Raw genomic sequence first — 14,481 nt, 5'->3', positions numbered from 1 at the left:
AAATAAACAGACAAACACGTGCATCAATAATTGTAATGTGTAACACGCTGAACAATGTTTGTATGATCTTAAATTGGCATTGAGACACATCTATGCAACTGGTGTGAGACTAAACTGAAGTTTAGAGGAAAGGTGTTTGGAGTCAAATCCATAACATTTAACGTCACGCAGCAATGTTCTCTCAGACTGAACCACAGCTGCAGTTTGTGTAACATAAGTGTTGCTCAGTTTCTGTTGCAAAACTGATTATCATTTGACTATAATCTTAAGATTTAGACAAGAAAGGCAAAACCATACACAGCTGTCAATGTATTATCTCGTTTTTTAAATGAGAAATATCTGAAAAGTAACATCCAAACTGTAACTTTTAAAGTAGGAATTGAATGCGATCACCACATGTGTGCTTCATCAAAAAGGTTTTACCAGTGTTGCACTTCATAACGTTGAAGGACAAAACAATTGAAGCAAGCTCAAAAAACACTGGATTCTACACTTTAATGTTCCAGTTTGTAAAGCAGGGGAATCTCATGTTTATCCTAAACTCAATAACTCGATGACATCAGAAGGGATTATGTCTTAGACCTAGCTAAACAAGTTAGCATTAGCAAGAAGTGTGAATTTAAATGACATGGATCCATGTTAACCGGGCGACTGTGGCTCAGTGGTGAGCAGGTCGTCCTTCGATCAGAGGATCGGTGGTTCGATCCCTGGCTCTGCCAGTACATGTCGACGTGGCAAGACACTTAGCCCTAAAGCTGTAGTTGTCCCTGTGTGGATGTTAGTTAGTTAGTTAATCACGGGTGTGAATGATGACTAGTGTGAAGAGCTTTGAGTGGTTGGAAGACTAGAAATGTGATGAACAAGTAGAGCCCATTTACATTTAACCTTCAGAAGTAAAGACTATTGAACGGTTCACTCAACCACCAAGTGAAGAGAGTTCCTCTTTCACAAAGAGACCGGGATCTGCTCAACCATTCCATCGCTTTGTCTACGCTGAATAGATAAAGTATCTGCAGTGAGGACATCTGGACCAACACTGACTAACTGACCAACTAACTGGCCTTTAAGGGAAGCGGTGATAATGTCAGTGCTGTCATCACAATCTTCATTCCCACTGAATGATTGTCAAGTTTTTGCAGAACAGAATTGAATTCTATTCAGTGCACATGCGTCCACATCGTGGTCACATGGTCACATGGTCACATGTGAAGGTAAGCTGTGATGAAGTGAAGCTCAGAGCAGCAACACATTCATCACATCAAGAAGCTTCAGATCAGTGAGAAGGAAGGCGTGAACCACTGAGGGATCAGTTTGGGAAATTTACAAATATTTGTCTCCATCTTCGAGCATACAGCATTTGCCATGTTGCCAGAATATGTACAGCGTGTGTGTGTGTGTGTGTGTGTTTGATGAAGGCGGCTCCTATGCTGCGGCGTGACCTTGAAGTAAAACGCCGTCCTGTTGGTCTGTGGGGACTGAAGGGCGATTCATTCAGCTGCTGCACAGCATTCAGACTCCTCCCACTTCTAAACAAACACACTGTAAAGTCACACCAGAACCATGATGTCAAAGCTCAGTCGTTTACATCAGTGACTCTTATTACTCACAACTTCAGTAGAAAACTCCAATTAAATAACTGTAGCTTTTTATCAAGAGGTCCTGTAAAGAAGTCCTCATCAGATTAAAAAAGATCACGTTCATAAATGTGGGATACTTGGTGACACTTAGTGACATGTGGTGATACTTAGTGGTGATACTTAGTGGTACTTAGTGATACATGATGATACGTGGTGAGACTTAGTGATACGTGGTGATACGTGGTGAGACTTAGTGATACATGATGATACGTGGTGAGACTTAGTGATACGTGGTGACGTGGTGAGGTAATACGTGGTGATATTTGGTGATAAAAAGGGAAACGTGATTACAGGGTGATATGTAGTAATACAGCACATAGAGAGACATGGTGATATGTGTGATTACATGGTGACTTGTGGTTATAAGTGGTGATTCGTGGTTGAAAAATGGGTATTTGTGGTATACATGATGCTGTTGCTGAATAAGACAAGCCGCTCTTGAAGTCTCTGGGAGTCATTATAAGTAGAGTGACTGTGTTTCAGTGGTAGAGCGGGTTGTGGATTGGCAGTTCGATCCCCGGCTCACTTGCATAGTTCACTTTGAGGAAGAATCCGTTTGCACAAGTAGGTTTTGCATGATTGATGATGATTCACTGTGTCACCAAGGAATCACACCTGATTGAGTTCCAGAGGTTGGTGTGACCATTTTCTGTATTTACCCACGAATAGTTTAGTAAAATATCGTCATTAGTCATCTGTGGGTTTGATTCTGGCTCAATGGTGGAACGGGTCGTCCTTCATGGTCATCTCTGCATGTCCAGGTCCATGTGTGTTGGACCCCAAATTACTCCTGCAAGCAGTGCCTGGTGTATGAATGTATGAATGTTAGTCCTGATGGACAGGTGGTTCCTTCATGGTAGCTCCTCCCATCAGTGTGAATGTTAGTTAGTCCTGATGGACAGGTGGTACCTTCATGGTAGCTCCTCCCATCAGTGTGTGAATGTTAGTTAGTCCTGATGGACAGGTGGTTCCTTCATGGTAGCTCCTCCCATCAGTGTGAATGTTAGTTAGTCCTGATGGACAGGTGGTTCCTTCATGGTAGCTCCTCCCATCAGTGTGAATGTTAGTTAGTCCTGATGGACAGGTGGTTCCTTCATGGTAGCTCCTCCCATCAGTGTGAATGTTAGTTAGTCCTGTTGGACAGGTGGTACGTGACATGTAGTGTGAACGCGTTTTGAGCGGTTGGAAGACTAGAAAAGTGCAACTCATGTACAATCCATTTACTATTACCATATACGAGACTAGGTGAGATTTTAAGCATATGTTTTTAAAGTCTCAAAATAATACCATCAGAGTTGCAGCGTTACATTCATGCTTTGCTCACAAGAAACGGTACAACAAATAGAAGCAGGTCACATGACATCAAGCTATATTTGAAAAATAAGTTACTGTGGTCCTTTATTGCATTTTCTCTATTTTTAGACACCAACATTTCAATCTCAACGAGGCATAACAATGAGCATCTTCACTCAGGTTCTTTATGTACAAACAGTATGAACATACAAGCAGGGGAATGGAAATGTACACTTTATCCTGAGGGTGGCACTAAATAGACAAAACATAAAACCTCAGGAGAACATGAATATTCACCGATATCTACAGCAAGTTGCATGAACATCCATCTAGTTTTCACGTTGGTCCATCAACTGTTCCACAACAAACCTCCAGGAGCTCAGCATGTGAAATCATCTTCTGGGGACAATGAACTCAAACTTCATGAAAAGCCAGTCAGTAGTTTCTGAGATTGTTCTGTGCAGAGCTACAGTGACGTCAGCAGGTAAAGGTGTGGAGTTAACTGGTGGAGCCGGCTGGTGAAGACTCCATGTCATGGATCATCCCAGCGCTCTCCTTGCATTTCCTGTCTGGATCTTTACAGTAACTACTGAACCAAGGCCAAATGCATAAAAAAAAAGCTAAAATTAGGAAAACTTAAGTTTAAGATTGAGAACAAAAGGATGTTTTCCCGTTTGGTATGAAAGGACTGTTTGGTGCTTGAAAGGCCTTATTCTAATGTCATCTTTCTTTCGGTTTAAACATGCAGAATGTATTCCCTACAGACTGCCCTCCACTACATCCGTGGGTATGAAAGAAAAACTGCATCATACGTCTATTCAACTATCAACTATTCATTATCCAGTGTCCAGTTTCTGAGCGTCTCCTCTCTGTGTAATCAAACACAAAGGAATCCATGCCTCTCACTTGAAGCGACTCTCTAGCTGCTCAGCGTTCATGAGTCTACATCCAACGACCAAGAGATTATAACAGAAGCAGATGGATCACTACCACCTGCTTGTGTGCGGGGTATCATGTCTTAGTATTCATGTTTAAACATTGACGCTCTTGTCCGGTTAGTTTCTGAAAAATATAATAAAGTGAACATACAATGCAGTGAACACAATAGCATGGGGAAATGTCAATGCAGTTATTTAAATCACGCGGCATTCTCTATTTGGCATAAATGGAAGGACTGTGTCCAAAATAGGAAGCATTTTTAATGACTTTGGAAAATTCCAATATCTTGCGATGCCCAGAGAAGCAGCAGCAGATGTTATAAACAAGACCTCTTGCTTTGCTGGTTGACCATCAGAAAGGAACATCTATTTCCTTTTCACTCTCCATCTCTGTGTTTGAACTTTGAACTTATACAGCCCACCCAAAATAAATCAATGTGAACACAAGTTAAATGGCACAAAGAAATATGCTGAAGCAAAAAGACATCTGTCCGTTAGGCGCAGATATGCTGAAGTGGAAGCTACCGTTGAAACTAAAGAAATACAAAAAGCTGTCACGTTGTGTCCTGTAGCAAACTATACTGGTTCATACTTTGGCACCTTTACAGGATATAAAAGGGACCACTTACAAAATCTCTGAATCACTGAATGAAATACGATCAAATGGTCGTAAACTCAGAATTGGACCACAATGTACATCATTAAGACAGAAAACACCATACAAACAACAAATAAACTGCATGTCACATGTTCAGAAACGTTAGATTGTCTGCTGGTTAAATCATAGCTGATCCACAAAATACAGCTGCAGATGATTGTGCTGTTCATGGCTGATGAGAGTGAATGAGCGCTGGTGTCGAGCTGAGGAAACACCACAAGCTGCCTGAAGACGTCCACACCATTACATCCATGTGGGGCCCATATGCTGATCAGAGAGTTGTAGGTCACTGTAATCATTCCTCAACCTGCTGATTCTCCGGTTGGGTCAGTAGAAATAATGGCCAGAGACCGCCTGAAAGCTTGAACATAAAAATCTTGTGCGATATATTGAATATTGCGATATTTTGAGTATTGCGATTTATTACATTTTCTCAACCGCAAATTGTCCCCAAAGGAAACCTTTGGCAACAGGAAGTCCAGACGTCTGATTTAAATGCGGATGGCGCATTTCTAATTTCTTTCTTCAATGTCTCCATTTCTGTTTTGACCAACTTCCTACTGTCACGCTGCCCGGGACCTCTGCTGACCTCACCACAAAACAACACAGCACCATCTAGTGGACTGAAGAAGCAATTGATTTTATTATTCTAGCACCAAAAAGTTTAAAATTGATATAATAAAAGATCAATACTTGGCTTTCGTTTATTGATACAATATCGCGACGCAAAATATTGCGATACTATGCTGTATTGATTTATCGACCAGTCATCCTCTGGAGCTCCGCCTGCAGGCGTCAGCTCATGGTCCCATTGGTTAATGTGGACTTTCTGCCGTCCGCTCGATAGGTGGGACCGGACCCCCAATTGCCATCGGATATTTTGCACACTGGCCTCAATGCATTACTTAGTTACCAGAGACTGCATGACAGGGATGGGTGTAGCTGCTGGTTAGTAAAGTCGTGTAAGGATACCATCTTAAATTCTGGTTACTTTGACGTTTAGGAGTCAGCTTGTTGGCTGTCTGTTTGTTGGAGTGGTAATACCAGTTTGCTTTCTGTTCTGTGCACATGGAAACCTGCAGTTCCTCAAGTGGCCACTTGAGGCTAGCTTCAAAAGCGAGTCAATCCCCATAAAATGCCCAAATCTATAGCAGAAAGAAATGTTTACAGCCTGATACAACAATGTTTGGTCTCTGCAGTTGTGTGACAACTGTACGGGGAATTCATTTTGATATAACTCACTGCTCAAAATTATATGAATGCTTAAAGTTCTGCATAGGTGGGTGATGTTGACATTTTATTCATTGTTCTGTTGAGAGACTGATCAGGGACCTCGGCACAGCTGGTAAGCCTCGACCAGAAGAAGAGAAATGTGACTTCTGGGAAAAAAAAATGCAGTTTTTTCATTTTCGGTGCCGGTAGCAGGTAGCAGGTAACAGGTAGCAGGTAGCAGGTAACAGGTAGCAGGTAACAGGTGGCAGGTGGCAGGTAGCAGGTAACGGGTAGCAGGTAACAGGTAGCAGGTAACGGGTAGCAGGTAACATGTAGCAGGTAACATGTAACAGGTAACAGGTAGCAGGTAACGGGTAGCAGGTAGCAGGTAACAGGTAACAGGTAGAATGTAATGGGTAGCAGGTAACAGGTAGCAGGTAACAGGTAGCAGGGAACGGGTAGCAGGTAACAGGTAGCAGGTAGCGGGTAGCAGGCAACAGGTAACAGGTAGCAGGTAACAGGTTGCAGGTAACATGCAACAGGTAGCAGGTAACAGGTAGCAGGTAACAGGTAGCAGGTAACGGGTAGCAGGTAGCAGGTAGCAGGTAGCAGGTAACGGGTAGCAGGTAGCAGGTAACAGGTAACGGGTAGCAGGCAACAGGTAACAGGTAGCAGGTAACAGGTTGCAGGTAACATGCAACAGGTAGCAGGTAACAGGTAGCAGGTAACGGGTAGCAGGCAACAGGTAACAGGTAGCAGGTAACAGGTAGCAGGTAACGGGTAGCAGGCAACAGGTAACAGGTAGCAGGTAACAGGTTGCAGGTAACATGCAACAGGTAGCAGGTAACAGGTAGCAGGTAACAGGTAGCAGGTAACAGGTAGTAGGTAACGGGTAGCAGGTAACAGGTAGCAGGTAACGGGTAGCAGGTAGCAGGTAACAGGTAGCAGGTAACGGGTAGCAGGTAACGGGTAGCAGGTAACAGGTAGCAGGTAACGGGTAGCAGGCAACAGGTAACAGGTAGCAGGTAACAGGTTGCAGGTAACATGCAACAGGTAGCAGGTAACAGGTAGCAGGTAACAGGTAGCAGGTAACAGGTAGTAGGTAACGGGTAGCAGGTAACAGGTAGCAGGTAACGGGTAGCAGGTAGCAGGTAACAGGTAGCAGGTAACGGGTAGCAGGTAACGGGTAGCAGGTAACAGGTAGCAGGTAACGGGTAGCAGGTAACAAGTAGCAGGTAACGGGTAGCAGGTAACGGGTAGCAGGTAACAAGTAGCAGGTAACAGGTAACGGGTAGCAGGTAACAGGTAGCAGGTAATGGGTAGCAGGTAACGGGTAGCTGGTAACGGGTAGCAGATAACAAGTAGCAGGTAACAGGTAGCAGGTAACGACACATAAAGTTGGATGTGTGAGAACCGCACGGTTGATTGGTTGGGACGTTGTCTCACTCTTTTATATGAGATGCAAGGTATGGGTGTTAACTTAAGGATGTGGAGGTCTTAAGAGGCATGTTTGGTGCTGGGCTAAGTAACAAAAGTAATATAACACATTTCATTTGCATCTTTAAAAGGATATTACTTCACGGCTACGCAATGATTACAGCAACCAGCAACTCGTTGAAAGACGCCTACATGGTGAGTATTGTACGAAGATAGATAACATCCTAACCTATGCTTTACGGTGTGTTTAGACAGAACTCAAACCGAACTTTCACATAAATGTCCCTGCTAAAACTTTAAAAACAGTCTATGCTTATTGTTCACAAACAGTAAAAGAGAGGTTTGTATGAGGTACTTATCCATCGTGTCAGGTCTACCTGCTGCAGATGTCTGTCAGCTTGCCCTCAGTTTGGAGAAACGGCCAGGAGTAAAGCAATATACAATATATATTATGTTTTTAAAGTGTCTGCTATATTAAGAACGTTTTACCACTGAACTGAAAGTAAAACTTAGCTATGCTCTCTTTAAAGCCACTAGCTTCTTTTGACAAAACAGTATCGATAAGTTTCACTTTCAGTTTAGTTTAGATGTTGGAAATATTCTAAATATGGCGTGCACTTAAAGTGATATACATGTTTTTGGTGGGTCTCTCTTTGAGCTGCTGCCTTGTCCACAGCATGACATCACTCTGCTCCAGTGCTGGAACGCCTGACTGCTTCTCCAAACTGGGAGCGTCTCCTGCAATACACTGACTATGGATTAGTGCTCATACAACCCACTGCAAGACACCCACACTTTCCCTTTCATGTACAATCTGTACAACGTTATCTGTAGCTGGCTAGGAACTCATGCACAGTGTGCGTGTAGAGTGGCTGTGTGTTTGTGTCACGAGTCGTTCTTTTTCTCCTCCGTACTTTCTCGTCTCTACTTTTACACTTTTATAAAGAGCAGAGATCAACGCACATTATTACACTCACGTTGAAACAGTTTTATTTGGCGCCGCCTAGAGCATATTTGCTATCTATCATGCCAGTCTGGGTTTTCAATTGACTCTAGAGATTGCCCCACTTCTAACATTTGCTTTGCTTTCTGTCTGAACAAATGCATCTAAGGTGCTTGGACTTGAGAGAACTGTCTTGCTATTTTATCTCTGGTTTATTACAGAAGTTCAGGCCCGTCGCATTTGATCCCAACTCATATTTTTCTAAAAAACTGACCAACCGTGAAGTAAAACCTATGTCTCTAAGTTTCATTTTGTCCTACTTTATATTCATTAAAAGCACTGGTCTAGCTGGGACCCACACACTGATGTTCTTCTTCATTACTAAGTGTATGAACACTGGATCAGTTGGTTTGGTTTCTCAATGTGAAGCACCGTTGAGCATGATATAAATTGGCGAGCTCTATGGATCCACTCATCACGGTATTAGATTCCTGCTGCTCACATTTCAGATTCACACCTTTTTAGCACCAATGATGAAGATGTGAGCGTGTTCGTGATGTACAGCTCTTCACTCCAGCAGTTCATAGGTTCAGAGACGTTGCTGCAGTCATGCTGCAGTGACACCGTGTGATTGTCTTACCAGTCTCCCCGGCTGCAGGTCTATGCCTCCGCATACGGCAGGTGATACTGCTCTTCCCTCTTGTTACACCGTTTGGCGACGATTGCCAGGTAGAGCACCAGCAGAATGAGCCAGTAGCAGGCGTAGAGGATTGTCCCTGCTAACAACAAGGCTTTCTCTGTTTCACTAAAGGGCTCCTGGGTTTCACAGTAGATGGTATAACCCACTCCCCCGAGCAGCACCGTAGCCCACACCGTGACGGGCACAGCGCCGATGAAGTTGACCACAATCTTCCTGCGGCCTGAAGTTCCCCATCCAGCCTTGTTGATGGTGAGCAGTGCAAATATCTTGGCAGGGAGCAAGCTGGACATGTAAAGCAGAGAGTACAGGGACATGAAGATCATCACCAGGCTGCCACGCAGGAAACAGGCGTAGGTGGCCTTCACCATCCCGACCAGTTGGACCGTTAACAAGAAGAGCAGGATGTTCCACAGCCTTCCACGGTAGAAGAGATGGATGACGGTGGCAACCAAGAAGAAAGGGAAGAAGCCGGTGACCACGGACTCGTAGGTCATCCAGAGGCTGTGCTTGTGGAACCACAGGGCATTATACAGCCACTCGCGGAAATACGACTTGCTCCATCGAGTCTGCTGGTTGAGCCAACGCAAATACTGGGTCGGCGTCTCAGTCTGGCACTGCGATCGCGCCGTGAATTTGGTCTTGTAGCCAAAGCTGAGCACCCGATTGGTGAGGTGGCGGTCGTCACCGAAGCTGCACTTGGAGCCGAGGAAGGTCTGGTGGTACCAGGGCTCCAGGAAGCGCTGCAGCAAAGAGTTCCTGTACATCCCCAGAGGTCCGCTGATGCACTGGACGCACCCAAAGTAGGACTGGCAGGCCCGCTCAATGTTGAAGGCCATCCAGTAGCGCACGCTGCTGAGGAAGGAGATCCAGGAGTCGTACTTGTTAAGGATCTGGAGGACAGGAAAGTGTAGAGAGCATAAATCAACAAAGGAAGAAAAGGGAAATGTACTTTCCTGACATGTGGTAGTGAGCTTTCCTCGCTTGGTGGCCCAAGAACCTTTAAGTTGACTTTCAAGCCAAACATCCATTGTCTTGGGTCTTCATTTGTGTATTGTATCTTACCTGCACGTCTCCACCGACCCCGCCCACCATTGGGTCTTCCTCAAGGATCTTCAGCATTTCTATGGTACATGCTGGGTCTAGAACTGTGTCCGAGTCACACACCTGAAAAAAGACAGAAGCACAGGGTTTCAATAATCAGAAATATACATCCATTGGCCGAGCTAAGGCTGCAGGTGTTGCAGAACCCTGAGTGAAATCCATGAAATGGATGAGAAATGAAAGGCTGCTGACAGATCCCAGCTTGTTCATTCTCACTACACTGAACTGGGTCAGCTGTGGACGTGACCTTTGACCCACACCAAGGGCACAGAGGACATGTGACAGCTGGCGATGAAGAATACGTGTGTTGTTCAACGCAGATCCATTGGTTTGGATTGGAAATAAGTAAAGAAGTTGAAGGAGCAATATACAACATTCAGAGCAATAGTATAGGAACTCAGTAAAGATAAATCCATCCCCCATAACGGCTTATCCTGCTCAAGGTTACCGGGCAGGTCGCTGTGCTTTAGGTGCATGTCTGAATATCGTATTAAGAACCACGAAAGATATGATTTTCTGTGGAGACTCAACACATATTCAAGGTAAGGCACCCACAGATGCACATTTACTTTATAGTGCAGTTTAAACATGAGTCTAACCAAGTTAAATGATGCTGGTATTTCTACTAAATTAAAAGTCTGACTTCACACTGTAGCATTCACAGTATGCAAACAGTGTTCAGTTTTCTGTATTTCCATCAGAGGAGCGTTGACATCAGCATGAGGAGCCGGACACGCATCCACAGCACCAGCAGTCCATCGGGTTGGAGTGTGCAGAGGAATATAAATGGCTCTCCAACGATGGCTTTGAAATGGGATTATTGTTGGCCACTGGCACACACTCACAGTGGAATCGGTTATCAATGTTGGGACTGCTGCCAGAATCTGTGGTTAACTAAAATATAAGAAAACGTTCTGTAAAAGTCAACGCTGAAACTGCACAGCGCAATGGAGAAAGAAAAACTCTTTCCAGCTGTTAGGCTACACACACAGAACATAAACACCAGCGACATTACAAGACGGAAAGCTTTTATTCGGACAACCCATGATAATGATAATTTATTGACAAAACTAATCTGATCAAAACCGTGAGCAGAGAAATGAGTGGATTCCTTCTTTCTGCACTGGTTACAGGTCTCACAGTGGGACACAGTTGAGTGTCTTTCATTATTTTAGTTTTTTTTATATAGTGGGTAAGGCAAGGCAAGGCAAGTTTATTTGTATAGCACATTTCAACAACAAGGCGATTCAAAGTGCTTCACATAAAACCATTAAAAGCATCAAAACATAATGCAGATTTAAAAACAGTTAAGAAAACATTCAAACATTCAAACAGTCAAAAAGCAAAATAAAAGTTGCAGTGCAGTTTAAGAAATAAAATGCAGTAGTGAGATGCAGTAATTGAATCTGGTTCAGTTAAAGGCAGCAGCAAACAGAAAAGTCTTCAATGTGGACTTAAAGGAGCTGAGGGTCTCAGCAGACCTGCAGCTCTCAGGACCTTGTTCCAGATGTGTGGAGCAGAAAAGATGAACGCTGCTTCTCCATGTTTAGTTCTGACTCTTGGAACAGAAAGTAGACCCGTCCCAGACGACCTGAGGGTCGGGATGGTTCATAAGGTAGCAGCAGATCACAAACATACTTAGGCCCTAAACCATTCAGTGCTTTATAAACCAGCAGCAGGATTTTAAAGTCAATTCTTTGTTTGACAGGGAGCCAGTGCAAAGACCTCAGATCTGGACTGATGTGATCCACTTTCCTGGTCTTAGTGAGGACTCCAGCTGCAGCGTTCTGAATCAGCTGCAGCTTTCTGGTTGACTTTTTACAGAGGCCTGTGAACACACCGTTACAGTAGTCAAGTCTCCTGAAGATAAATGACCTGTGAACACACCGTTACAGTAGTCAAGTCTCCTGAAGATAAATGACCTGTGAACACACCGTTACAGTAGTCAAGTCTACTGAAGATAAATGACCTGTGAACACACCGTTACAGTAGTCAAGTCTCCTGAAGATAAATGACCTGTGAACACACCGTTACAGTAGTCAAGTCTACTGAAGATAAATGACCTGTGAACACACCGTTACAGTAGTCAAGTCTACTGAAGATAAATGACCTGTGAACACACCGTTACAGTAGTCAAGTCTCCTGAAGATAAATGACCTGTGAACACACCGTTACAGTAGTCAAGTCTACTGAAGATAAATTACCTGTGAACACACCGTTACAGTAGTCAAGTCTACTGAAGATAAATGACCTGTGAACACACCGTTACAGTAGTCAAGTCTACTGAAGATAAATGACCTGTGAACACACCGTTACAGTAGTCAAGTCTCCTGAAGATAAATGACCTGTGAACACACCGTTACAGTAGTCAAGTCTACTGAAGATAAATGACCTGTGAACACACCGTTACAGTAGTCAAGTCTACTGAAGATAAATGACCTGTGAACACACCGTTACAGTAGTCAAGTCTCCTGAAGATAAATGACCTGTGAACACACCGTTACAGTAGTCAAGTCTACTGAAGATAAAGTCATGGACAAGTTTCTCCAGATCCTGTTGAGACATAAGTCCTCTAACCCTTGATATATTCTTCAGGTGATAATAGGCTGATTTTGTAATTGTCTTGATATGGCTGTTCAGGTTGAGGTCTGAATCCATAACTACACCTAGATTTCTGGCTTGGTTTGAGGTTTTTAACATTAGTGATTGAAGCTGAGCGCTGACTTTCAATCGTTCGTCCTTGGGACCAAAAACAATTACTTCTGTTTTATCTTGATTTAATTGAAGAAAATTCTGGCACATCCAGTTATTGATTTCTTCAATGCATTTAGCCAGCCCTTGTATGGGACTATAGTCCCCTGGTGATATAGTTATGTAGAGTTGTGTGTCATCTGCATAATTATGATAACACACTTTGTTGTTTTTCATAATCTGAGCCAGTGAAGCATGTAGATGTTGAACAGAAGAGGCCCCAGTATTGAACCTTGGGGAACACCACATGTCATCCTAGTCAGCTCTGATGTGTAATTAGCTACCGACACAAAGTATTGTCGGTCCTTCAAGTAGGATTCAAACCAGTTAAGTGCTGCGCCAGAGAGTCCTACCCAGACTTCAGTCTGTCTAGTAGTATGTCATGATCAACCGTGTCGAATGCAGCACTGAGATCCAATAATACTAAGACTGAAGTTCTGCCACTGTCTGTGTTTAAGTGGATGTCGTTGAAAACCTTAACAAGAGCAGTTTCAGTACTGTGGTGCTGACGAAAGCCGGACTGGAAGACATCAAAACAGTTATTTTCGGCCAAGAAGTTGTTCAGCTGTTGAAAAACCACTTTTTAAATGTATTTGTTCTAATTGAGGGGTGTAGAGTGAATTTCTCTATTTCCATTTTTAAATTACACACAATTTTCCTGAAAGCCCAGATGTCCCAGCATGCATTAGTGCATCTGTGTGGAGCTGGAGACAGCTTTGTGAATACCCAAAATGATATACAGAGTTTTGCACACAGATCATGTAATACACATTTGACCATTTTGAGATCAACTTCCCTGCCTGTGATGCACGTCTACTAAACCCCACACGAGGAATGTCACAGGGACGAGTTCTGCAACATTACCGTCACGCAGAACACGCAGAACACGCAGAACACGCAGAACACGCAGAACATGCAGAACTGCTTACTGACCGCTAGCAGCCGGTCAGCAGCACAGTTCTGTATACAACGTTAATGGGAATTTTCTGTTTGTTTTGTCTTTCCATTTGTGTTTTGTTCCATTTGTCTCTGTCTCTTGTCCCCAGTATAAAGCGTCTTTGTGCACCTAGAGAAGCGCTATAAAAGTTGTAATTATTATTATTATTATAAGCCCAAGCCGAGTATTTTCTCAGACTTCACAAATTGTCATATTGTTGCCGTGGTCCCATCACACATGCATGTAGTGTCTGTGTCTTACCTGCACATAGTCCACACTGTCCCCCAGTGCTTTGAAGGCGGTGTACATCACCTCTCTCTTCCCGCCCCACTCCTGCATGATGCAGGAGTACCGGCAGCCTCTGACCAGCCGAGTCACCCTCGCCGCCTCCTCCATGTGCAGCGTGCCCCTCCCCCCGCCTCCGACTCCTCCTCCTCCACTGCCGTCACTGTGGTAGTTTCCCTTCCACGCCATGCTGCCGGCCTGGTCCGCCCCGCCCATCACCTCCTGGAAGATGTCCACCATGTAGCGGTCCTCTGGGCGGTTCCCGTCCACCACCAGCACCACCTTCAGGCCGGGGAAGGAGATGCGGCGGACGCTGCGCAGGCACTTCCTCAGGTAGTCCGGGTCCTCCTGGTAGGCGGCGATGCAGAGCGCCACGGAGCGGCGGAGGTGCTGCGGCCGGGACGGGCATCTCATCCGCCGGTGCTCCAGGAAGGCAAACAGGCTCTGGAGCAAGAGGTGCAGGGAAAGGAAGGCGCCGTAGAGGCCGAAGGACAGGTGGTGCTGCTCCGTGTGGATGAACTGGTAGCCTTCATGAGGAAGAAACATCATCATCATCATGACCATCACTTGTTTTGATTCTACATTTTCC

The 14,481-nt window shown here is 44.4% G+C and overlaps 1 protein-coding gene across 1 annotated transcript in view; it reads right to left on the bottom strand.

The window, feature by feature from the left end:
• Positions 1 to 8,778: 8,778 nt before the first annotated feature.
• The window catches only part of has3 (hyaluronan synthase 3), a gene marked incomplete at both ends in the record, with an annotated part of 5,829 nt that continues 126 nt past the window's right edge, over positions 8,779 to 14,481 (bottom strand). The window contains 3 exons of the mRNA XM_079223094.1: positions 8,779 to 9,708; positions 9,881 to 9,982; positions 13,869 to 14,419. Of these exons, the coding sequence (XP_079079220.1) occupies positions 8,779 to 9,708; positions 9,881 to 9,982; positions 13,869 to 14,419 (1,583 nt within the window). The remainder of the gene's footprint in view (positions 9,709 to 9,880; positions 9,983 to 13,868; positions 14,420 to 14,481) is intronic.

Source organism: Taurulus bubalis, assembly GCF_910589615.1.
Source record: "Taurulus bubalis genome assembly, chromosome: 9".
NCBI lineage: Eukaryota > Metazoa > Chordata > Actinopteri > Perciformes > Cottidae > Taurulus > Taurulus bubalis.
This window is presented reverse-complemented; position numbering and strand designations above follow the sequence as displayed.